General features: G+C 54.5%; 6 protein-coding genes across 6 annotated transcripts; 3 read left to right on the forward strand and 3 right to left on the reverse strand.

The window, feature by feature from the left end:
• Positions 1–380: 380 nt before the first annotated feature.
• On the reverse strand, positions 381–2,196 carry LTHEOB_94 (uncharacterized protein; the record flags this gene model as incomplete). Its single annotated transcript, XM_035518983.1, has 3 exons — positions 381–1,332; positions 1,385–1,797; positions 1,846–2,196. 3 exons carry the CDS (start codon positions 2,194–2,196, stop codon positions 381–383), a joined length of 1,716 nt encoding a protein of 571 aa, XP_035372096.1.
• Positions 2,197–3,502: 1,306 nt separating this feature from the next.
• LTHEOB_95 (Oligopeptide transporter) lies at positions 3,503–6,030 on the forward strand (the record flags this gene model as incomplete). The annotated part of the gene is made up of 4 exons (XM_035519093.1): positions 3,503–3,553; positions 3,606–4,243; positions 4,310–4,725; positions 4,796–6,030. The coding sequence occupies 4 exons, from the start codon at positions 3,503–3,505 to the stop codon at positions 6,028–6,030; spliced, it is 2,340 nt and encodes a 779-aa protein (XP_035372097.1).
• Positions 6,031–9,053: 3,023 nt separating this feature from the next.
• LTHEOB_96 (uncharacterized protein) lies at positions 9,054–11,280 on the forward strand (the record flags this gene model as incomplete). The annotated part of the gene is made up of 3 exons (XM_035519204.1): positions 9,054–10,118; positions 10,169–10,367; positions 10,433–11,280. 3 exons carry the CDS (start codon positions 9,054–9,056, stop codon positions 11,278–11,280), a joined length of 2,112 nt encoding a protein of 703 aa, XP_035372098.1.
• A 3,763-nt stretch (positions 11,281–15,043) lies between these two features.
• Positions 15,044–16,931, forward strand: LTHEOB_97 (Siderophore iron transporter; the record flags this gene model as incomplete). Its single annotated transcript, XM_035519315.1, has 3 exons — positions 15,044–15,264; positions 15,319–15,606; positions 15,668–16,931. 3 exons carry the CDS (start codon positions 15,044–15,046, stop codon positions 16,929–16,931), a joined length of 1,773 nt encoding a protein of 590 aa, XP_035372099.1.
• Positions 16,932–17,959: 1,028 nt separating this feature from the next.
• On the reverse strand, positions 17,960–18,444 carry LTHEOB_98 (uncharacterized protein; the record flags this gene model as incomplete). The annotated part of the gene is made up of 2 exons (XM_035519426.1): positions 17,960–17,996; positions 18,047–18,444. The coding sequence occupies 2 exons, from the start codon at positions 18,442–18,444 to the stop codon at positions 17,960–17,962; spliced, it is 435 nt and encodes a 144-aa protein (XP_035372100.1).
• A 567-nt stretch (positions 18,445–19,011) lies between these two features.
• On the reverse strand, positions 19,012–22,282 carry LTHEOB_99 (AAA family protein; the record flags this gene model as incomplete). Its single annotated transcript, XM_035519537.1, has 3 exons — positions 19,012–20,942; positions 21,000–21,905; positions 22,009–22,282. 3 exons carry the CDS (start codon positions 22,280–22,282, stop codon positions 19,012–19,014), a joined length of 3,111 nt encoding a protein of 1,036 aa, XP_035372101.1.
• Positions 22,283–23,261: the final 979 nt, after the last annotated feature.

Below are 23,261 nucleotides of genomic sequence, written 5' to 3' on the forward strand. Positions count from 1 at the left end.
TGCAGCTTGGCTTCTGAGCTTACCCTACACGCTTTCATGTCCAACAGTATGATCAGGGTATCTGCCACACTCGCTGGAGCCAATGTCTTGGAATACGAGGCCAGGACTAATACAACCACAGTTTTCGCGGGCATGGCCTCTTGACTGAGACTATGGGAGACGCTGGATCGTTTGACAACTTGGATGCAGAGCTCAAGACCGGAAGCATTGCAAGAATCGAGGCGTAGTTGGAATGCTGGTCAACTGATTGATGCTTTGAGAATGATCAGTGTCGTCGGATCCCTAATGTGTGGTAGCTCTAAGGCCTCAAAGCCAGTAAGCCGGCTTCAAAGTAATGAAGACCGACGAGCCCGCACAAACATCCACACACCATCCAGAGTTTATGCAAACCCCGGATCCCACAACTCCAGATCCGCATACAGCGCCTGCCACGACGCCACATCCAAGTCACCGCCACTCCCACCACCCACCAGCTCCCCCTCACCCCCACCGTATCCTCCCACACCGACCCCGACAGCCGCCGCGTCCGCTATCCCACCATCACCGGCCCCCGTCCCGACGCCATCCGCAGCCGCAGCCCCCCTATACCTCTCCACCACCCCCTCAAACGCATGCAAAAACTTCTTCCCCCGCAACGACCTTCTCGCCGCCCGCTCCAGCGTCCCGCGTACCTCAGCGATAGCTGCTTCGTGCTGTTGCGCAGCGTCACCGGCGTGCTGTGCATCGTGGACGAGCGTGATAGCCGCAACGAACGTGTGCGACAAGATAGCAGCGCGAATAATGCCGGCGCAGGGCGGGCTTCCTTCCGAGACGAGCAGCCTGCCCGCGTCTAGGATAGCGCGGGCAGAGGCGAGGCAGATGGTGTGGGAGACGGCGTCGCTGCGCCAGAGGAAGGGGTGGTGCAGTTTGATGCGGCGTGCGTGCACCTCGGCGTTGATGAGGCTGCGTTGGCAGGACCACGACCCCGCCGATGCCGAGGGAGGGTGGTGTGAAGGAGCATAATCCAGGCGGAGGAAAGCGGGAAGCTGGTCTAGGAACGACTGCAGCTCGGCGTCCAGGGACAGGATGGTGTCGTAGTCCACCGCCGGGCTGCCGCCGTGGAAGAAGGGCGGGAGGCGGTCGGCGATGCTGCGGCAGATGTCGGCGAGGCGGATGTGCTGGAGCTGGAAGGTCATGCTGGTGGGGAGGAGTGAGGAGGGTGGGTCTGCGGTTCTGGCGCTGCCGTCGGCGGGGATGGCGTCGTCGTCGATGTTTAAAGGGTAGTCGACGCGCATGTGGCGGGGGTGGATGCTGTATGTGCCGTCCTGCCGGCCCCAGTCGAAGGCGAGGAGCCTGTGCTGCTGCGTGAGTTTTGGAGTTCGAAGGGAGATGAATAAGGACGTACCAGTCTCTGGCTGCAAGGTGCCACCATATTCTGCGTTTGATTTCGTTCTCGACGGCAGCGTCTGGAGAAGAAAGCGTTTGAGGTCGTGCGGGGAAGTCGATCTTGTGGAGACCGAGGTTGCGGGCCAGCGCGAGGGCTGAGGTGTGCAGGAAGCTGGCGTGCCGCGAGTCTCCTTCGGCATACTGGAAGGTCGAGGCGCCGATGATCATGGCTTGGAGATCCTCGAGAGACCGGACCGTCACGCGGCGGGACAGCTCGAGGATGTCCACGGCGGAGATGCCCCAGGTGCGAGCTGCTTCGATGCAGTCGTCAGATGAGGCGAAGAGATTCTGTTCCTCGGAAGATAGACGCCAGGAGTAGGCCGTGCTGGCGAAGATGACCAGCAGCAGGGCAATGTGGCCTGGGGCTGGGTACTGTCCGCATGGAAGAGAGGAATATACCCGAGAGAGCAAGGCACGCACCGTCGGACCGTGGATTACGCGGTGGTGGTGTTCCACGCTTTTCATGTATGTGTTGAACATGAAGACGGCGTGGGCCTCCGAGGGCAGAACGATGGACGATAATACGTGGTCGTAGGCCGAGACTGCCGGGCGAGCGTCGACGTAATTCTCGGCAGCGCTCACTGTTAATTCTGACTCCTTCCGGAACACGAGGGAGCGTTCGTGCATTCCAACAGGTTCAAACGACATGTACTCCTTGCCATTTCCTTCGCCATTACGTGGTCCCGGGGAATGAATACTCGGGCCTGATTTGGTGGTTTGCTGAGGTACCGAAGTAATGTTTGGCAGACGCTCGGCTTTCATGGCCGCCATTTCTCGCTCCAGCCGATCAAGGCGAGCGAGGATTGATTCCGTACTGCCAACATCGTGCCGCTCCTCCGTTGGGCGTCCGGGTCTGGGTTGTTGGAGGAAGGTGCATGTGACGCCGCGGGCAGAACAGTTGGAACATGGGTGTGTGCGATCGCACTTTAGCTTTTTCGTCCTGCAGAGTTGGCACGAGGCGGGGCTTTGTCGCTGGGATGGACGCATTGGGGAAGTAGAGAGGGAGTTACGGAGGATTTACGTGACATCCCGCCGGTGACCTCGGCATAATACGTTGCCGCTGATCACTGAATCGTGCCTCCCATTGCGGTTGTTTACGCTGACAGATGCACGATTTAAGCTTCGAAGCAAGAGTCAAGATGGAAAGACATTCAATTACCGTCTTTTCATGATGAGAAGGTCGACCAAGGTGGCCCAGTCCACGTGACTTTCACGTGTTCTCCGCAATCCCTTTTGGCTTTGGCTCCCCGTGTCGTGCAATACGGTGTCAATCGTCACAAGGCTAATAGGCCTCCAACAACAATATGCGCTACTAAATTCTGTCAGAGGGCAATTAAGTGGCAGATCAACTTGCTAAATAGCAGACTGCTACTTCGACATCAGTAACTTTAGGGGTCTAGAGCAAGCAATATGATCGATCCCGTCTCCACTACTCAACGCCGACGATTAACGTTTTTCTTCTCTGCATACGCAACATGGTGGAGCTTTCGTAGACGAAGGCGCAGAGCGATGGATGCACGAAGCTCGCTTGATGAGTTGCGCTAAGCCATTCTCTCCTGACTCGCACTGAAATTTTTCCAATGGCGCAATAAAAATTATGTACTAGCAGTATCGTGACCCAACAAACTGACTTTTTGTCAATGTCAGTGTCAAGCCTGTCGCGTCACCTGTCGACTCAGTATCAATACGGCCGGAATCAATTTCTACCCAGCTTCACGCACGCATATTTTTCCACCACCGGCCCGCCTTCGAGGGTCAAATTTGGGTGGTGCTGCTGAGAAATCATACCGTTCGCCACATCAGGTGCTGCGGGCTACGCGGTGTATAGGTTCAAATGGGGAAGGAGGTCCTTTTTTTTTACGCACGACGATCTTCGAGCTATGGTGATACAAACACGACGGATACGACTACCACCGATGACACCATTTGCAACCTTCGTAGCGTGCTGCGCTGTGCCGCATCCAAGCATAGTCGCTGTGCTGGGTGATCCATTTAAGATTTCAAGACTTCTCTTGCCCTGGCTTGATCGACTTGGCTCCCGCAACCACATCCTTGCGGCGTTTTTAGTGCGAGCCGCATGATCGGCATGTCTCCGACACCGCAACCGCAGACTGCGGACGCAGCAACGGTATGGCGACCAACCTTCTCCCACGGGGCACCCAGACTTACAATTGATTCAGGACAACCGTTCTAAGAAGTCTGAGGAATCTGGCGAGCCCACACCTGCGGTATCCGACCTGGAGAAGCCGCCGTTCGTCTTCACAACTCAGACGGGCGAAAACGAAGAGGCAATCGACGAAAATGACCCCCGCCTCAAGGACATCCCACCCTATGTCCGCCGCATCGTCAGCCTGCACGATGACCCGACCCTGCCGACGCTCACTTTCCGCTACTTCGTCCTGACCATCATCTTCGTCGTGCCGGGAGCCTTCCTCAGCATGATGAGCCACTTCCGGACGACCTACGCGCCGTACTCGGTCTTCTTCGTACAGATCGCATCCAGCTACGCCGGCGCGTGGATGGCCAAGGTCCTCCCAGCATGGCAAGTGCGGGTGCCGTTCACGAACTGGGGCTTCAACCTCAACCCGGGCCCGTTCAGCGTCAAGGAGCACGTCCTGATCACCATCTCAGCGGCGTCCGGGGCGACGTACAACCTCGGCTACGCCCCCATCTCCATGGCCGAGCTGTACTTCGACACGAAGGTCAACCCCGCCGTGGCCATCTTCTTCATGTGGGGTATCGTGTGGACGGGGTACTCCTTTGCGGCTATTGCTCGGCAATTTCTTATCTACGACCCGCAGTTCCCATGGTTCACGGCGTGAGTTGCTTGCCTTTCTGTAGTAGTTCTAGCGTCTGCGGAATTAACGCTGACGATGATGCGTAGACTCTGCCAGACGGCCCTCTTCGAGACGCAGAAGCAGCAGCGCGAGAACCCCACCGCGCTGTCCCGCAAGCAGTCCAAGGTCTTCTTCCTGGTGCTTCTAGCCGTTATTCTCTGGCAGTTTCTGCCCGAGTTCGTGTTCCCCATGCTCGGCTCCCTGGCCTTCCTGTGCTGGGTGGCGCCGAACAACGCCGTCGCCAACTTCGTCGGGGCGGGCTTCGGCGGCATGGGCTTCTTGAACCTCTCGCTGGACTGGAGCAACATCTCGACCAACTACAACCTGTTCCTCACGCCGTGGTGGACCCAGGTCGTCATGTTCGCCGCCTTCGCCTGCAGCTGCTGGATCCTGCTCCCCGCGGCCAAGTTCGGAGGATTGGGCCAGTGGCACCATAACCTGATGTCCAACCGTCTCTTCCTCGGTATGCACTTTTTTTTTTGGCCGTTTTGGCGGTGGCCTCCGCATCACACACAGCTAACCAACCCCCCCAGAAAACGGAACCTCCTACCCCACAACAAGCCTGCTCACGCCCCAAGTCTCCTTCAACGAAACCGCCTACGCAGAGCTGGGCCCGCCCTTCGTCAGCACGCAAGTGCTCTGGAACATGTTCTTCGACTACGCCGCCTACACGTCCGCCATCGTCTGGATGCTGCTCTTCGGCTGGGACCAGTTGCGCGCTACCTTCGCGAAGGTGCGCGAGCGCACGACGCGGCGCGGCGCGCGCATCCAGGAGCAATACGACGACCAGCTCAGCGTGCTGCAGCGCGCCTACGACGAAGTCCCGTTCTGGTGGTTCGCCGCGCTGTTCGCCGCGTCGTTCGTGTCGCTCGTCACCATCGTCGCCTGCGGCCAGCTGTTCATCCCCGTCTGGACGTACTTCGTGGCTATCGGCACGGGCGCGATCCTCGTCGTGCCGCTGGGGTGGCTGTACGCGCTGTCGAATTTCCAGCTGCCGATCGGGACGGTGAATGAGCTGTTGTACGGGCTGATGGTGAATTCGATATCGGGCTTCAAGAACCCGACTGGCGCGTCGGTCTACGGGAGTATTGCGGGGAATGCGTGGTACCGCGCGCAGTATAACCTGCAGGATATGAAGATCGGGCATTACATGCACATCCCGCCGAAGACGGTGTTCTTCACGCAGGTCTTCGGCTCGTTTTTGGGCATCCCGGTGAATTATGCGGTCGTGCGCTGGGTGCTCGATACGAAGTTTGATTACCTGACCGGCAAGCTGGAGGACCCGTCGCACCAGTGGACCGCGCAGAGCTTGACGTCAAACTTGACCATGGGCGTGCAGTACGTCCTGATCGGCCCCCGCCGCCTCTTCGAGCAGCACATTTACCGCGTGCTACCCTATGGCTTCCTCGTCGGCGTTCTGGCTCCGTGCATTATTTACGGCTTGCACCGCGCCTTCCCGCGCCTCAGGTTTAACCTTTGGAACACGACTATTTTCTTCTCGACGATGGCGCATTTCTACGGCAACATTAGTACCGGATACACCAGCAGCTTCCTTGGCGGCTTCGTCGTCATGTTCTGGGCTTACCGTCGGCGGTATGATTTGTGGGCGCGGTGGAACTACATCCTCGCGGCAGCGTTCGATGCGGGGTTCAATTTTAATATGTTGTTGATTTTCTTGTTCTTCGGCGCGGGGAAGATTGTCACGATGCCGTATTGGTGGGGGAATAGGGAGGAGAGCAGTGAGAGGTGCTTTGCGTTGGATTCTTGATGATGGGAATGAATATGAAAATTCAAAGTATAGACGAGTTCAGATAGCTGAATAAGCGGTACATCAGGGTGTTGCGCCGATGGCGGAATGTAGGCACCTTTGGTATTTGACAGACGACATAATAAGAATGTTTCGCAATGAGAATGTACATTTGACAATTAGAACCGGGCTAGAAAGACTAAAGATCACTCATCCGACCGTGAAACATTTATACGACAGCTCCGTGCAGAAAGCTTGTTACCAGCCTTTCCGGGTCTTGCTCTGGCTCTCCGACCCCTTCGTTGGCTTTCAATTGGTGCCCGCACAGTTCCGGTCCAATTCCGGGATATGTTTCCCACCGAATCAACTCCAGTGACCGCAGAACCGTAACTGACCAGAAACACCCGAAGTCGTGTTTTGCAGCTTCGGCTCGCGAGCTCATCAAACATCCGATTAAACGCTGATGGCCAAAAGTCTGCTTCAATTCCCGCGTTGGAAAAATTGAGAACTTCAACGTCGAACACGATGAATACTTCAGGTATACCAGCAAGGGAAGAAGCAAGTATCGAGATCCATTCGGACTCTGTGGCGGCCCTTTTGAATTTCGCACAGGTATTGCTCACGACAGACTCTGTTGGGTGCGTCTGAGGCAGCCGGAGAGCCTGAGAAACAAGGTATTTCAGCAGATCGATGACGCTTGGCTGATTAGGGTTGTCTGGATCCTCGTCTATTGTCTTCAGTGCCCATAGGACGGGAAGCCCCGCTTCTTGTAGGAGCTGTACCAGGTCTGTGGCGATATCCTTCACCTGAAATCGCGAGCGGAACCCCCCTCGAATGATGATAAGCGAGCAGGCTGGGAAGTTCGACCACTGCTGGAGATCGTTGGTTAGCCAAGAGTAATTGGCTGGTGCAGAGCCGCCTTTTTGCAAACGTCGTTTTTGCATTGTAAGGCACCATCTGAAAGCCTTTGACGGTTCTGTCAAGGGAACGTCGGACACGACTTCCAAAACATTTGATAGTTGAAGATCTGTCAGTCGTTCGTTGGTGTCCAGAAACGCTCCCGATGCCATGGTTTGAAATGCTAGCGAGTGGAGCTATCAGTTAGAGGACCACATTTATAGTAGTGCAGTACTTACATAAGAGAATGGCTTTGACATCACTGAGCTCGTTCTGAAGTGCAATGATCCGCTCGTTCTCGATATCTATCTTGGTATGCATGACCCTCTGTTCAGCCTGGTTACCAGCCACAGAAAGGTCCGAGACAATCTTTGACCTGATTTCGATTTCTTTAAGTAGATCTCCATATCGTAGCTCAGGGGGTCGTGAAAAAGCATGCCAAGCATGCTTCAATTTGCTTTCCTGACACCAAGTCTTGGCACGGATGAGGAACTTCATGATGTAGGCGTAGAGCTCTGCTATCGCACGCTTCATACGTGCTGTAGGATAAAGAATAGCAGAAAGCTGTACTCGGGGTAGCTGATTCCCAATCGTGTACAGTCCGGTCGTCACAACTGTGAGTGTTGCCTCATGGTTCTGGAAAGTCTGCTAACCTCAGTTGAACTGCACATTCGACGTTCGAGGAAGACATACGACAAACAGAAACTTCATCGCGCCCCAAGCAAGGGATACGTATTCTGGATGGTGTTGAACTAGGACATCCATGATGTTGCTGTAGTGATGTAGGACGCTGGTGAAACTCCGGAGTCCGTTTCTGATTTTTGAATTCGTTTTTGGATCTTGATACTCCGCATGCACATCCCGAACGGTCTTTTGCACGTTTTCCATGCTAGATGCAGCATGCGCAGTATGTTTTTTCTGTTCATCATCGCTGAGTTTACTGGCAAAGATCCCGATGGCGTTCTCAAAAGCCTCTCGAGCTGGATCGATACAGCTATTACCCGAACACTGAGTGTAAGCAATGGGTCCAAACTAAGTTGGCTTGAACTGACCTGTCTAGTGGATCAGGTTCAAACCACCTACTGATAGATTCTTTCAGTGGAGTTCCAGCCATGGTTTGGCGGTTTCTTTCAGCTCTGCCGTGTCTGGAGGAATCCCCAAGAACACGGCATTCAGGCTTGAGGGGTTGTGGAACACGTCAGCGAGGCTGATAAGTTCGCAAAGTGGTAATGATAAGCATGGTTACACGAAGTGCGGGGTTTTCAGTCATCCACAATTAGCGAAGCCAGCCTTGTCCATTGTCAACCTCACTCACGCGTACTATTAATACAAAGTTCAACAGATAGTGCGTATAACGCAGACATCCACAACCACATACTCTTCGGATTCGGCCACTTGCACTATTCTCTGTCCATGCCGTGAGATCGAACAGTTCTGGGCTGGCATTTTCAGAGTAGGTGACTGATTTTACGGAGCACAGCAGACAACCTCCGATCTCACTACAGAAGCTTGTCGAGGGTCTCTAGGCAGAGAGCTACGAAGAAGCTAAAGTCATTTGGGCCGACGGTCTTGGACCTCAAAAAGCTACTAGCAACGTCGATTCAAAGACCGCTCCGGAGGGAGCCTTGGATGAGCCTGCAGACCCAGAAGAGCACTCTCGCTGGGAGTACGGAAGACATTTCACAATATCCAGAGATCAGACATCTGCGAGCGGATATTCTGAGGTGTATCTAGATCTATTACAGTTGCACGATCCGGGGCTGTTGGCCTCTCTGTTGAACTCTGACAACGCAATACCGGAAATACCGCACTTTCAACACAGCTTGAGCGAAGACTTCTCGATAAGTCTACCCGGTAGCGTAAGTCTTTTCTGAGTTACTTTGGCATAAACGAGTCTGATGAATATCCAGGGATCCTGGGATCGCCAGAGGATCTTGGACAAGCTCGATGGTCACTGGGCAACAGTGTCATATGACGATCTGCTGAATAACATAAGGATGGACTCACAGAAGCTTCGTCGAACGGAGAACATCTCCCGATCAACGTCAAATTCGCCTTCAGGCAAGACCGAGATGCCTGATGCAAGCACTACAAGTTCTGAACTGGAATTGGCAGGAGCAGGAGAGCCATCACTACTCAGAAACCTCATGCAGAAGATCGAACTACTTGAAGCTGAAAACTCTTCCCTCAGGACTAAAAATTCCACAAACATAGACGAACGAGCGGCCATGCAGAATCGAGCTACACCAAGGTTCCAAACACTTTACAGGCTTGACGACAACGTCTGTCTTTCCGAACCCTCGTGGAATATTCAACCGGGGGCCCCACCGAGTTTGAAACCTCAGTCACCGCTGAAGAATGTCAGTGCATACCTGGAGAAAAATACCAACATCGCCTTTGTTATCTACAAGGACTTCTCCTCCACCAAGACAAGCCAGAACTCTAATGACGACAAGCCTAGCGATGATGTCCTCAGGTCTCCAGAGCCCATACGTGAGACCATCAAACTGACATCGGACGAGATGGTGGAGACTGTGAAGGAGTATTTAAGACTACATCCGGACTTCCTCCGGCAATTCCCAGGCTTCGACCTTACCCAGGAGCTTTCAGCGCCTTACGTGCCGTGGTACTATGCACGAACGATACATGAAGATATGAGGAATTACCTGAGTCCTCGTCAGCAGGAACTAATGAGTCTCCTGACCGAACGGATTTGGGCCATGTACGGAGAGGAATACCGTGTTGTTGACGAAAAGCTTGAAAACGGCATCGTATCTTTGAAGCTCCTGGACTACTTCGTGCGTCCAGATGACGTTTTGTTGCACTGGAAACACGGGCAATATGCAGGAGCCATGGCAACGTCCTGGACCACCCAGAAAACAACGAAGGAAGTTGACGCCGATGATCTTTCGAAGTACGAAATGAGCCTTCCCGGTGATGGTACCAAAAAAGCCTTCTTGGCCACTTGCGCTGTCTCCTGTTGGTACTGGGGCTACGATGGGCAATTCCACCAGCGAGATACAAGTCTTGAAGTGCGCCTCCTGACCTCAACGCCAGACGAAGAAGTAGAAATCCGAAGTCTCCCAGTGTACCCGTTGAGGTATGCACGTGAGGGCATACAGGAGCTCCTCCGCAAGAGAGGTGAGACGAGATGGGCTTGTCGAACTTCGAGGCTTGTCGAGTACTTTGAAGATGGATTGGCCATGGGAGAAGTAAGCTCTCCAAGCTTGACCCATCAGTCAAAATTGCTGACATGGACCAGGGAGAGCGTCATATGATTGACAATGATACTTTCGTTAAGCTTCATCCCGATCGTATGGGGGGAAGCATGAGGAGATCTGTGCAAGTCCAGGAACGGACCGATAGGTCAAAAGTAATCAAGAAGTCAGGGCCAGTCGGCGACGAGATTTACTTATTTGAGCACCAAATGGCGGGCTACAACATGCGTCTCAAGAAATGGGGTATGTTTTTGGTTCCTGAAATTCTAGTGGAATAGGTTTTTAAAACAGAAGCTGATCCGAAGTAGTGGACATCAATGTCGACTTGGTCCGGGATGTATCTTGGGACAAAAAGGCTTTCGATGCCCTTGTCCTCGGTGAAAAAACCAAGGAGTTGATTGAGGCTTTAATCAGGACGGAGATCGCCTCTGAAAAGGCGACCGACATTATTCGAGGCAAGGGTCGTGGGCTTATAATGCTTCTGCATGGCGGCCCAGGTACCGGGAAAACATTCACTGCTGAGACAGTCGCTGAGATCGCCGAAAAGCCGCTGTACCGGGTGACGTGCAGCGACATCAGTACCGACCCTGAACAGGCCGAAAAGTACCTGGAGGCTGTTTTACACCTGGGCAAAATCTGGGGATGCATCGTGCTACTGGATGAAGCAGATGTATTCCTTGAGGAGCGCAGTCTCTCAGATATTGGGAGGAATGCTCTTGTGTCAATGTTCCTACGCGTCTTGGAGTATTACGACGGTATCCTCATCTTGACTTCGAATCGAGTGGGCACATTCGATGAAGCATTCAAGTCCCGGATCCAACTCGCGTTGCACTATAAGAACCTGACGGAAGCACAAAGGAAAAAAATATGGCGCAACTTTCTGAACCGATTGAGAGACATAGGCGAAGGGAAGAGTATCGATCTCGATGATATCCGTGACAACATTGACCAGCTGGCAAAATACAAGATGAATGGGCGACAGATCAGAAATTCCATCACTACAGCAAGACAGTTGGCAGCGTTCAGAAAAAAGGTCATGTCTTATGAAGATCTGGAACATGTGATCAGCGTGGCCGGAGAATTCGAGGACTATCTAAGAGATGTGAAGGAGGGTGTGTCCGACGATCAAGCTGCTCGGGCGGACGGGAGAAGATGAATCTCTTTGGGCTTTCCTGATGCCATTTTGAGCACCTCTGTTTTCTTCTATTAAAACTAGTTAAAAACTCTCGAATAGGAACTAGAAATGTCGAAATTGTTGTTTGGTGCTCAGTGCTTTAATTTTCAAACTCTAAGCTTGCTTGTGGTTTGACAATACTAAGCCAGATACACAGTCTTGGACTGTGGGTTAGACTTGGCCCACCTCGTAAGGAAAACCCATCCAATGCTGATCCGACGTGCCACAGGACCATCCCATTCCGCAAGCATGACATGAACAATTGGAATGAATCGCAAAGCACTCCCTTCCGAGTCGAGGTATGATATATCCAGACCATTTGGGCCTACTGCCTCACAGAAGTCGTTTATCTCCTCCTGAGTAAATTCAGTTTTAGGCAAAGTCTCGTTTTCGTCCAGCAGAATACTATCCCACAAATGACCTGCCACTGGATCATCTGAGAGGAAGTTGCCGTGAACCTTCTGAATGTCATCAGTACTGTGAAAAAGTCCAATTGCCAAAGCAATGAGCTGGTACGTGCAAGACGCCGAACATTGAATCGATGCGTTCGCCTTCTCCTTTTTGGTCTTATAGATCTGCCCTGCGGGCCTGGCATCACAGTCGATGATGGTGAAAAATTCAGCGGATCTTGACTCCGTGCTGTTCTCCTTCAAGGCAAAGAAAGAGGTTTGGGCCCGACCCTTTAGAGTGCTTCGGTCTAGTGGCATTTCGATCTCTGGGATGGGGATTTGTTGTCCGTGAGGGAGACTGAGAACGATATCTCTTTCGAGATAATCTACCTCTTGCCACTTTTTCTCGAGGTCTGCTCCCAGCTCCTGGAAAGTACGCTCATCAAGAGCAGGGAAAGGCCATTCTGCGTCGAAGAGCCCTTGACTCCAAGCGATCCCAAAACAGAGCAATCTTGGTGAGCTTTCCCACGAGACTGATGTGTACATCCTCTGCAAGCTCGAGGTACGTTCACTGGCGAAAGTCATACAATTGTCTCGATGTATCGATGGATCTTTTCTGCTGTAAACGAGGCAGGATCGGTGGTTCCTTGGCCCAACGTAAGCTACGGATTTGCTGTCTCGAACTGGAACAAATCTTCGAGACCCGCAATCGTCGTCTTGGTAGTTCCAGGCTACGATAGTCCCGACGAATGTGTGCTGATATAAGTCAGCCCAAGACTGGCCCTCAGTACCATGCAAGGTCAGGTGCTTTATCTGTCCTTTGGCTGAAGACCAGGACCATCTTGGCAATAGTACTTTGTCGGAGTCAGAGATTCGATACCCGTGCCCAAGATCGTTAAACCATAAAAGTGCTTCATCAAAGTCTCTTCTTGGTAAGCCGTAGAGCCAACTGGTTGGTTCGAGGAGAAGCGCGTTTGCTATCCCTGCAATGGCGTTGTATATGTCTGACTGATAACGCAGAGATCGAGCAGTATATGTCGACAAGTGCTCTTGCCAGGTGTTCAGTGACCACTCCATATCCATCAAGGATTTTCCTGGAGAAAAGAGGCGGTTCCGTCGCGCGACTGCGTCTTCTTCTCGAAAATGGGTATTACACTGAAAGACGACTTGAGCCCAGCTGAAATAGAGCCTGCGTCTTGCAAGAATAGCCTCTTGATAAGTCCAGCCGCGCGTATTCCAGTGTGAGTTATCGATAAGCCTGTCAAACCTCGGGAGTTCGTTCGTGTAGACCAAACCGGCTCCCTCAGTTTGCTTCTGAATCTCAAACGTCCTGGGTTGTACCCCTGGGATTCCGGTCTCCATATCACCGTCTAGAACAACAATAACAAGAGATGCGGAAGAAAAGATCCTTGCCATGGCCTCGATCTGTTGATGCTTCTGAGAAGAGTCGTCCTGGATGATGCAAAGACGGTCCACCCATAGATAGTCTTCACCAAGAATTTTGCAGATGCGGATAGCATCATCAATTGTTCGGGGTAGCCTGCCGGATCTTATTCCGCCATCTTGTTCAAGATCCTCAACGTTTTGACTCGTGCATATGAGACTGTTGGGATTTGGATTGCTTCCCCAGACGTAGCTCAGGGCTACGAACCTAGAGTTCTCTTTTGCCCTGACCAATCTTTCCTTTTGTACATCGATGAGCCTCATTCCAACTGGCTGTTCGAAATATTGACAATGACAGATGTCATGCTCTCTTGTGCATTCCGTCAGCCAGTCATTGATGAGGCCCCACTGGGTTTCTGTTCGAACACAATCGGGAACATCCGCAGGATCGTATAGGTGTACCGAACCATCGCCGGAGGGATGCGAGTAGCCAATTTGTCCATGATTGATAAACAAGAACCTCAGCAATGGATAACGATCGGAAATTAGACTTGGATCCTTTCCCCAGGATTTGGCCCCAATTTTCAATGCATGATGGATCATGTCACAGAAAGCACATCCTTTGGAAAGCCTGTATTCCCTCATTTTCCGAATGCTGAAAAAGCGATCCAGTGTCTCTGGCACACAGTTGAAGAAATGCCGGAATCGCCAATGCTGACAAACTGAGCAAAGATTTTGATCTCTGTCATCGAACGAAAGGCAGTCGGAGCACGGTGTGTGCATGGATTTCACAGCACGTTCTCTTGACTCATCCGGGTCCGTAATCTGCTGAATGCTCATATGATCACAAAGGTCGCATGCATCCACTTTCGTGCCGGCTGAGTCGTTCCTGGCCAGAGCCATGACAATGCTCGTCGTGCCGATGTGAGAGAAGCGTCAGGATGCGATGGTCGTTCCACTCTAGTACGTCAAGCCAAATATCTGCGGAGCCGAGGCCTGAAGGACTTTGTACTCGTGGAAGTAGCGTTTGAGGAGGCTAAACCAAGCCGCTTTATCACAATCCAAGAAAGCTACACAAGCCGCATTGTCTACTTCCAAGCCCACGCATCGAGAACACCAGCGGAAACTTAGAGACACGAAAGAGAACACAGAGACGCGTATGTGGAGGAATTCCCTACAGAATCCTGGTCTTCCACCAACACCTGTTACAGCTCGCAATTGGAGTATGTATATGTCTAGTAGAAGCTAGCGGGCTTATGCGCAGCCGGAGCTCGCGCCGCGCAACTTTCAAGCCTCCGAGCACGGCGTCTCCAAAACAACGCAGCAACTATGAGGCGGCAGTGGCGACGACGCGTGGTCGCACAGTCGGTCGGTCGGTTGATGGCCAGATGGATCGATGGCTCGATGGGCAGACGGCGAGCGCGGTGGGCGATGGAATTGGCGTGCGGCGATGAGGAAGAGAAGGGAAACGGGTCGCGAAGGAGGAGCAGGTGTCGGTCGGCATCGGGCTGGGCATGGACTTTGCCGAAGGATCGCTACCCCTCGCGATCGGGCGACCAATAGATTGATTGATAAGATTGATAAAAGTGGGCGCAGATCAGATAAAATCTCTGCCGTGGCGCCTGCTTCTCCACCACATGAACCCGACCTCGCTCCTGCCGAATCGGCGACCAACCAGGGGATGCATGCAGCGCCAATGCTGTCCGTATATGTATGCCATCGCCGGCAGAGCTCGCGGTCGAGAGTGCGCCAAGAAATCTCGGGTGGAACGATGGCACACAAGCTTCTGCCGGCAGCGGCGCGCCTGGCCCTGCATTCAGGCCTATATATGTAGCTGCAATGAAAATCTGACCTCCGCTCTTCGCTCTCTGCCCATCACTGCCCTCTCAGCTCGAAGGACGCTCTTGTGGTGTTCTTGCAGTCTCCCACCTGGTCTCTGATCAGTCGACTTGCCGATCCCCCGCGCGATAGCCATGGGTCTCTTCTCCAAAAAGACGGCCGATTTGCCGGTCGAGGAGCCCGCTCCGATTCGGCCAGCCGGCGACGACAAGACTTTTGAGCCCCAGCAGGACGCTGCTCTCGAGAAGGACAACATCAGCGACCTGATCGACAAGGATGCTCAGGCCGGTGTTCAGAAGGTCGAGGCCGTCACGGCCGTCTGGAGCAAGCTGCACATCGCAATTGCCTATCTTTTGTAAGTTTCTTGCCCGCAGCCAGACAGCACTTCTGTCCACTAACCACCAAGCAGCATCTGGCTCTTCTATGTCGTCACCTCGATCCAGGAGGTCGCCCTCGGCGTCTTCACTCCCTTCGTCACCAGTTCATTCCAAATGCACTCCCTGACGGCCGCAACCAGCATCATGGCCAACATCATTGCCGGTCTGTTCAAGCTCCCTCTGGCCAAGATCCTCGACGCCTGGGGTCGCCCGCAGGGCCTCGGTCTGATGCTTCTGATCTGGATGCTCGGCTTCATCATGATGGCCGCCTGCAACAACGTCACCACCTACGCCGCCGCCTACACCTTCTACTCCGTCGGGTAAGCAAAGCACCACTCGCAAATCTCAACCCAGCGCAATCACTAACCCAGTCCCCAACAGCTCCCAGGGCGTCAGTTACGTGCTCACCATCTACATCGCCGACACCTCGACCCTGAAGAGCCGAGCCCTCATGCTGTCCTTCGCCACCAGCCCGTACATCTTCACCACCTGGGCCGCCGGCCCCATCACCAGCAGCGTCCTCGCCACGGGCGGCATCGGCTGGCGCTGGGGCATCGGCCTGTGGGCCATCGTGGCGCCGTTCGTGCTGGGCCCGCTCATCTTCCTCTTCCTGTGGAACCAGCACAAGGCCGAGAAGCTCGGCGTGCTCGCGCCGCAGGGCAAGGTTCGCAACATCACGCTGAAAGAGGCGTGGAAATTCATCATCGACGTCGACCTGTTCGGCATCCTGATCCTCGGAGCGGGCATGGCGCTGTTCCTGCTGCCCTTCTCGCTGTACTCGTACCAGGCCGACGGCTGGCGGTCGCCCATGATCATCGCCATGATCGTCGTCGGCGGCGTGCTGGTCGGCGCCTTCGTGCTGTGGGAGCGCTACCTCGCGCCCGTCACCTTCATCCCGTTCAAGCTGCTGGCGGACCGCACCGTCTTCTTCGGCGGATTGATGTTCGTGTTCGTCTTCGCGAACTCGATGGTGTGGGGGTCGTACTTCACGTCGATGCTGATGGTCGTGTGGAGCACGGGCGTCGCGCAGACGACGTACATCAGCAACATCTACCGCACGCTGTCGTGCTTCTCGTCCATCCTCGTCTCCGCCCTCGTGTACCGCACCGGCCGCTTCAAGCCGTGGGCCCTGTACTTCCTCGTCCCGCTCATGATGCTTGGTGTTGGCCTCATGATTCACTTCCGCCAGGCCGGCCAGAGCATCGGGTACATCGTCATGACGCAGATCTTCGTCGCGTTTGCCGGCGGCCCCATCGTCATCTGCGGCGAGATGGCCATGCTGAGTCCGTCCGACCACCAGCACGTCGCCGTCATCATGGCCGTGCTGGATCTGTTCGGCAGCATTGGTTCCGCCATTGGTGGCAGTATCGCGGCCGCCATCTGGACGGGCACCTTCTACAAGAACCTCGTCAAGTACACCCCTGAGGGCACCGACGTTGCGTCCATCTACTCGGACATCACCGTCCAGACGAGCTATGCCGTCGGCTCTCCCGAGCGGAATGGCATTAACAGGGCTTACGGCGACTCGCAGCGCATCATGTGTATTACGTCTGTGTGCATTCTGTGTGGTGCGCTGGCGAGCGTGGCGCTGTGGAGGAACCTGAATGTGAAGTCCATCAAGCAGGTGCGCGGAAACGTTGTGTAAGCGGGGTGGGATTGGTCCATGGTGGTTCTCTTTTAGGAGACTTGAATTTCGGTAGTTGGGAGCTTAGTATACCCTGAGGGAGGATTGGAATATTCGCATGATTGTTGTTTATTAATTTGACTTGCATTTCCTACCTCTTCGCCCATGTATACGTGCTATGCTTAGGATGATGTTGTTCATGCTCACCGATCAGGGTCGCAACAGAGTCTCATATTTGTTTTTCTTCCAAGTGCCTCTTTCAAGTGGACCTTTCCTCTATAGTGCTCACTTCCGGACGACTATGAACTCGGTTTCTACACATTAAGGAACAAGGCCGGGAATCCTTTCCGATAGGTCAGGTGCATAGATGAGTGGGGGCTAAACGCCAATCTCTACGGTAGACAGCTGAATGCTATATCGAGCAACTTGACGATCCTAGCGTCCGGAAATCTTACCAATAAAGGAAAGAACCGCAATGTTCCGAGCAATTTCTCCGCGTTCCATCCAACGCAACACAAAAATAAACACTGTCAATGCTCTTATCAACGGAAAACTAGAAGGATATAGGAGTTGATTTGCAGCCGCGTGGTGCTGTGCAACCTAACAAACTGAATGGTGTCGGTGTGCAGCTGAATGGAGTAACGTCCCCAACACACCGACCGTAGGGCCTCTGATAGATAAATCAAATTCTACTTTCACGCTTTGTGGATCAACCATCTGTTTGTCTTTCTATTAGTTCCCTCAGTGAGCCACCCTGAAGTCGAAGTGTACACACTCAGTCTCTGTTAGCCTCGCATAGAGAAGCACTGAGGTTGATCATCATGCCGAATTTAATCATATATTGTCAACTCCTACTCCTAGTGCTCCCACATATCCCCTACAGCGTATTGGCAGATCAATTCACCAACCCATCAAATGAAAAGAACGACCTCTCCCAAACGTTCACAATCGGAGAAAATGTCACCATAACATGGACCACTGCGCTGACAAACATTAACCTCCGCGTGACACACTGGGACATGGAGGATGAAATAGTCATCGGAGTCCTTTTAAGTCAGTAACTCATTCAAGTTCACCCTGACAATGCTAACGTTGGTTGACGTTGATTAGCTGAACAACCAAACACTGGAGAGTACCAATGGACCGTTGGAGAAGGAGACAACATCGACGCAGCTGAAATAGAGAGGAGCTCGAAGTTCGCGCTGCGGCTGTCCAGCGGTATATCCGGGTTGTCGTCGTATCCTGTCGGTTTCGTCGACGGCAAGTTAAGCAGCCGTGGATTCTTCATCAAGGCAAATTCTTCATCGTCGTCGTCGTCCTCCTCCTTAGCATCGTCATCCACGCCTGCATCAAGAACCACCACTTCATCCTCCTCGATCGCGTCTCGTACATCTGATACTATGGCCACAACCCGGACTAGTGCCGCTGCAACAAGCTTGCGTTCAGCCTCGCCAACAGTATCCGCGTCATCGCCTTCCGAGTTGTCTGTAGGTGCAAAGGCTGGGATTGCAGTAGGCGCGGCGGCAGCCGGCATCGTAGCAGTGGCGGTGGTGACGGTTTTGCTGTTGCGTTGGCGCAGGCGGCCTGCTGCAGACGTGCCGGCTCACCGGGTTACAAAGGCTCCGGGCGTGGTGGAAATGGGCACGGATACTCATATTCTAGAATTGAATGGGAGGCCAGAGGCGTATGAGATGGGAGTAGAGGCTCATCGATGATATGAGGACAGAATATCCAGCGGGTCAGGTCAGTGGAATATGTATAGATCCGTTCATATGGATGCTGTGTACACTGTCTGGGATCATCCGGTGCTTAAGAGCCTGCTTTTTTAGCTATTGGCGAAAGTTCCTTATTGAAGTGCGTATAAGAGAGCTGTCGATGAAAGAAAGATCTCGTACTTGTCAAATCGTATGCAGGACAGTATCCATGAACTTCTTTTGCCTATCTGCGTCTTTTACTCTCCCTAGTCAGAACGTATTCATCGTCTTTATTGTCGTCATTGTGACGATCATTAGCTTGGTGACCACCCCAGCCAGAATGTGTGTCTCATTCATGCGCAGCAGCACTGCCTTATTAACTTGGTGCAGCGGTCTCATATTTTCAGCTAAGTATAAGCATTTAGCTGCTCATTAGTAACAAAATGCGACCCACCCTCGCACCGCCACCCGCTCCCCTCCTTCCTCCACGCGAACCCAGCCTCGCATCGCCCAATCCGCCGCAGCAGCGCCTGCGTATCCTCGACCGACCGCTCATCCTCATCCCCATCCTCGTCCACCTCAGCCTCCCCATCCTCCCCCGCCCTCGCATCCTCCTCCTCCGCCGCCGTTCTTTCATCCACAGCCTGCGTCACCGCCGTCTGAACAGGTGGCGGCGGCAGCAGCGGTGGCGCTTCAGCCATCTCAGCCTTCACCAGTGGCTGCTCTTCTTCCTGCTGCTGCTGCTGCTGCCGCCGGAGAGGACGACGCCGAACCAGCACACCAACACCACGGCCGCGGCCGCCGCCCCCGCACCGCTCCCTCTGCGTCCCCAGCATCTCCCTCGCACACCTCTCCACGACCTCGTCCAGCCGCCGCCCTTCGCCATCGCTCCGACCAGCAGCAGCAGCGACCATCTGAGCACGAGCAACCCTCGTCGCCAGCGCGCGGACATCGCGAGCGTTACTCCACGAGGGGAGGCGGCTCAGCTCCGCAAAAACATCCTCCAGCGCCCTGTAGCCCTGGTCCTGCGGGTCGGACAGGAACGGCGGCGGCGGCGGCGGCAGCGCAGCGTCCTCGCCGCTGCCGTCGCCGTCGTTGCCATGTCCGGACAGGACACCCAACCGCCCAAGCTCGCGCCCCAACAGCTTGACGCAAGTCCTCGGCGCCAAATCCTCAAAGACAAGCTCCTCCTGAAAGTGCGCCGCCAACGCCGGCGCCGACGCCATCAGCGCGTTCATCCCGGCCGTGTGCCCAGCCAGCACGACGACGAGGCGGTCAGCATGCTGCGGGTTGGCTAGGAAGGCGACAAGTTCGTTGAGGGCTTCAGTGGCGAAGGTGCTGCTGGTGTTGTTGTGTAGGTTGTGCGCGTCGTCGACGACGAGGACTTTCCCCAGCGCTTTGGAGAGCTGCGCGCGGGTTTTGGGGGCGGTTTGGCCGACGTATTGCCCAATCAGGTCGGCGGGGGAGCACGAGATGACGTCCGTGGTGGCGAGGAGGCCGAGGGCGTGGAACATGCGGCCGATGGTGTTGGCGGCGGTGGACTTGCCGGTGCCCGGCCCGCCCTTGAAGACGAATCGGGTCGACACGAGCGCGCGGGGGTCGCGGTTGCGTTGTTTTGCCGCATGCCAGAGCTGCTGGACCTCGTCGAGCTTGTCGATGATGGAGTCGTCCACGAGCCCCTCCAGCATCTTCCTGCAGCAGCAGCCATCTGCCGCCATCCTCCCGTGGTCGGGATCGAAGTCCTCTGCCTCGAGCAGCGTGTCGAATTCGCGCTCGGCCGCCGGCCTCTTCGCCTGGCGTGCCTGATAGTTGGCTTTGGCCGCCGCCAGACAGCGCTCGACTTCTCCGCCGTTGGAGAAGGACGGCCGCATCAGCGTGCGGCCCAGCACGTCGCGCGCGGCGCCGAGTCCACCTTCCGTGGCTCGCATGTCTTGCTCGCGCATCTTCAGCTCCAGCACCTGCATCAGCTGGTCCGTGTTGAAGTCTTCGAAGCGGAAGGCGCTCTCGATGGGGAAGCGCCGAGCGAGACCCGGGTTGCAGTTGCGGAACATGGCTTGCATCTTGTCCTCGTAGCCGGCCAGGATGATGCAGCGGTCCTCGCCGAGCGTGCCCTGGACCTCGGCCACGAGTGTGTCGATGACACCCGTCTTGAATGAGTCCTGGTGGTGGTGCGCCGAGCCGTCGCCCGTGCCGCCGCCGCCGCCGCCGCCGCCGTCTAGCATGTACGCCTCGTCGATGATGAGCACCTTGCCGGCCGTAGCGGCGAGGATGCCGCGTGTATTGGCCTCCGATTTGCCAACGCAGTCTCCGATGAAATCGGAGGGATTCTTGAGCACAACTGTTGCATATGATGATTAGCCCCGCGTTTTAGAAAGAAGACAGGGCTGTTTCTCACCGTCGCCCTTGCTGAGGAGACCGAGGTCGGCTAGGATCTGTCCGTACAGTTTCGCCACCGTCGTCTTACCCGTCCCTGGTGATCCGACAAACACCTGATTCAACGACACCTGGAGGGGCTTGATCTCCGCCATTTCGCGCCGGTAGTTCTGGTCGACCATGGAGATCATGTTGCGGACCGACTGCTTGACCGAGTCCAGCCCGATCAATTCTTGCAGCCGCGTCCAAGCCGCGCTCTGGAAACTGGTGGGATCTGGTCCGAGAAGGTCCTCCTTCGCCAGAAAGAAGTGATCCGGACTGCCACCACCACTCCTCTCTTGTGTCTTCAAGCGCTTCGCTTGACGCCCCGCCATCTGAGCCAGCAGGTTCTCGACCGCGCGGGCGTTACCGAAGCCCCTACTACACCGACCTTGACCGAGACGACGGATGGCGACGCGCATGTAGAGCCCATCCATAGTATCCTCGACCTTCATCTTCCCGTTGTACTTTTTATCAATGCTGTCACACAGCACGCGCCAGAGCTCCTCATCACTAAAGTCCTCGAAGTGCAGTGTGTATGGGACGCGGCTTGGCAGACCCGGGTTATGCTCGAACAGCTTTTCCATGTCCTTGGCGTAGCCGACGAAGATGACGACCAGCTTCCCTATGTTGTTCTCCATTTCTGTGAGGATGAGATCGAGCACTTGGCGTCCCGCGCTGCACACGTGCGGAGCGACGAGCTGGTAGGCCTCGTCGATGAAGAGAACGCCGCCGTCGTTGTCCTCTGTTATTTCGTTCAGGATTCGCTGTGCACCTGACACTCCTGCGGCTGCTAATTTGCTCCCAGACGTCTCCTCGACGTAGTCGGAATCTAAGACGTCGATTGACTCGAGGAACTTGGCGTACAGGCGGGCAACGGTGGTTTTCCCTAATTACATTGCAAAATATGAGCCCACCGGCCGGTGCATTTCAAGTATTTTGGTGGATAGAAAAAAAATCGCGCGAGGGAGAGAGAGAGAAACAGGGCTGACCTGATCCGGGGTTACCCTGGAAGATGACGTTGAACCGCTCCTTTTTTATATCCGCCCTCTGCTTCTTGTAGACCTCGACCTTGTCCCTGATGACGAGGACCTGCTCTTTGACCTTTTCGAGACCCACAAGCTTCATCAGCTCGTCGATTGCCTTGTTGTCAGCGTCCTCTTCAAGCTTCTGCCGCTTCCATTCCTCGGCGGCAAGAGATGCTGGATGCTGGAACGGCCGTGGTTCTGGACCGCGAGAGGGGGGTTGCGTTGATTCGGATGCCATTGCGGATGGGGGAGGAGTTGGATTGATGTGATTGTTGTTCACAGATATCAAACCTTGTTCTTCCTGGACGGACCCCAGAACATCACCCTGCCACATTTGCAAATTTCCCACCGGCGGCGTTATTTGCATCTGCGAGAATTGCGTGCTGTAGGGTCCAGTCCGGGTCTCCCATTCCGGAGTCAGACACTGCTGTGGTGCTTGCACCGTGGTATGCGGGCTCTGTTGTTCCCCAAAGCCAAACTGTGGAGGCGAGCTTTGCATTTGCCGAGGTATGTTATGTTGCGGAATCTGGGGCTGAAAGCTAGAGTTCCACATTCCCGTTGATGATGGGGCTTGAGGAGTCGACAGCGAAAACGGCGGCATGTGTTGTTGTGGTTGAAGATGTAGCGGCTGCTGGAAGGCATATTGACCTTGGGGGTGTGGCATCACGCTCGCTTGTAAGTTTGCAGCGTTGTTGCCGTTGTATATGGCTGTCGATTGCAACGGGTGAGTGTTTTGTCGAACCATGCTGTGGTAATATCGTAGATGTTCGTTGATAGCCCTGAAATAATCTTCCTGTTGGAATAGTTAGAACCACATTCTGTTTAGTAAAGCGAAGACGCGCTGGCCTACCTTACTGTGTCCTCCGACGAAGCAGCCATTTTCATTCAGGAACGCCATAGATAAGGCCTGTTGGTCTGGTGTATATGGCTGGGCAAGCGTAATTGCGGAATGTCTGGTAGCCGCGTCAGTCGCTGCACGGTTGCAGCGGAGCGATATGGCACCTTACATGCTCAAGACCGTGCCTACACGCTCATGTACACTTAGATATGCCTGCCATAGTCCAGGTGTGGGACAATGTGACTGAAGCAGCTGGCGAAGGATGAACTGCTGCAGTGGTTGTTGTTGCTGCACAGCCGTCATATTGCCACACTTTGAACGGTGTCGAATATCCAAAGCCCGTCTATCTCTTTGTGCGTAGAATCTGGCGGAAAGAACT

The sequence above is a fragment of the Lasiodiplodia theobromae genome (genome assembly GCF_012971845.1).
Source record: "Lasiodiplodia theobromae strain AM2As chromosome Unknown scaffold_1, whole genome shotgun sequence".
In the NCBI taxonomy this organism is placed as follows: Eukaryota; Fungi; Ascomycota; class Dothideomycetes; order Botryosphaeriales; family Botryosphaeriaceae; genus Lasiodiplodia; species Lasiodiplodia theobromae.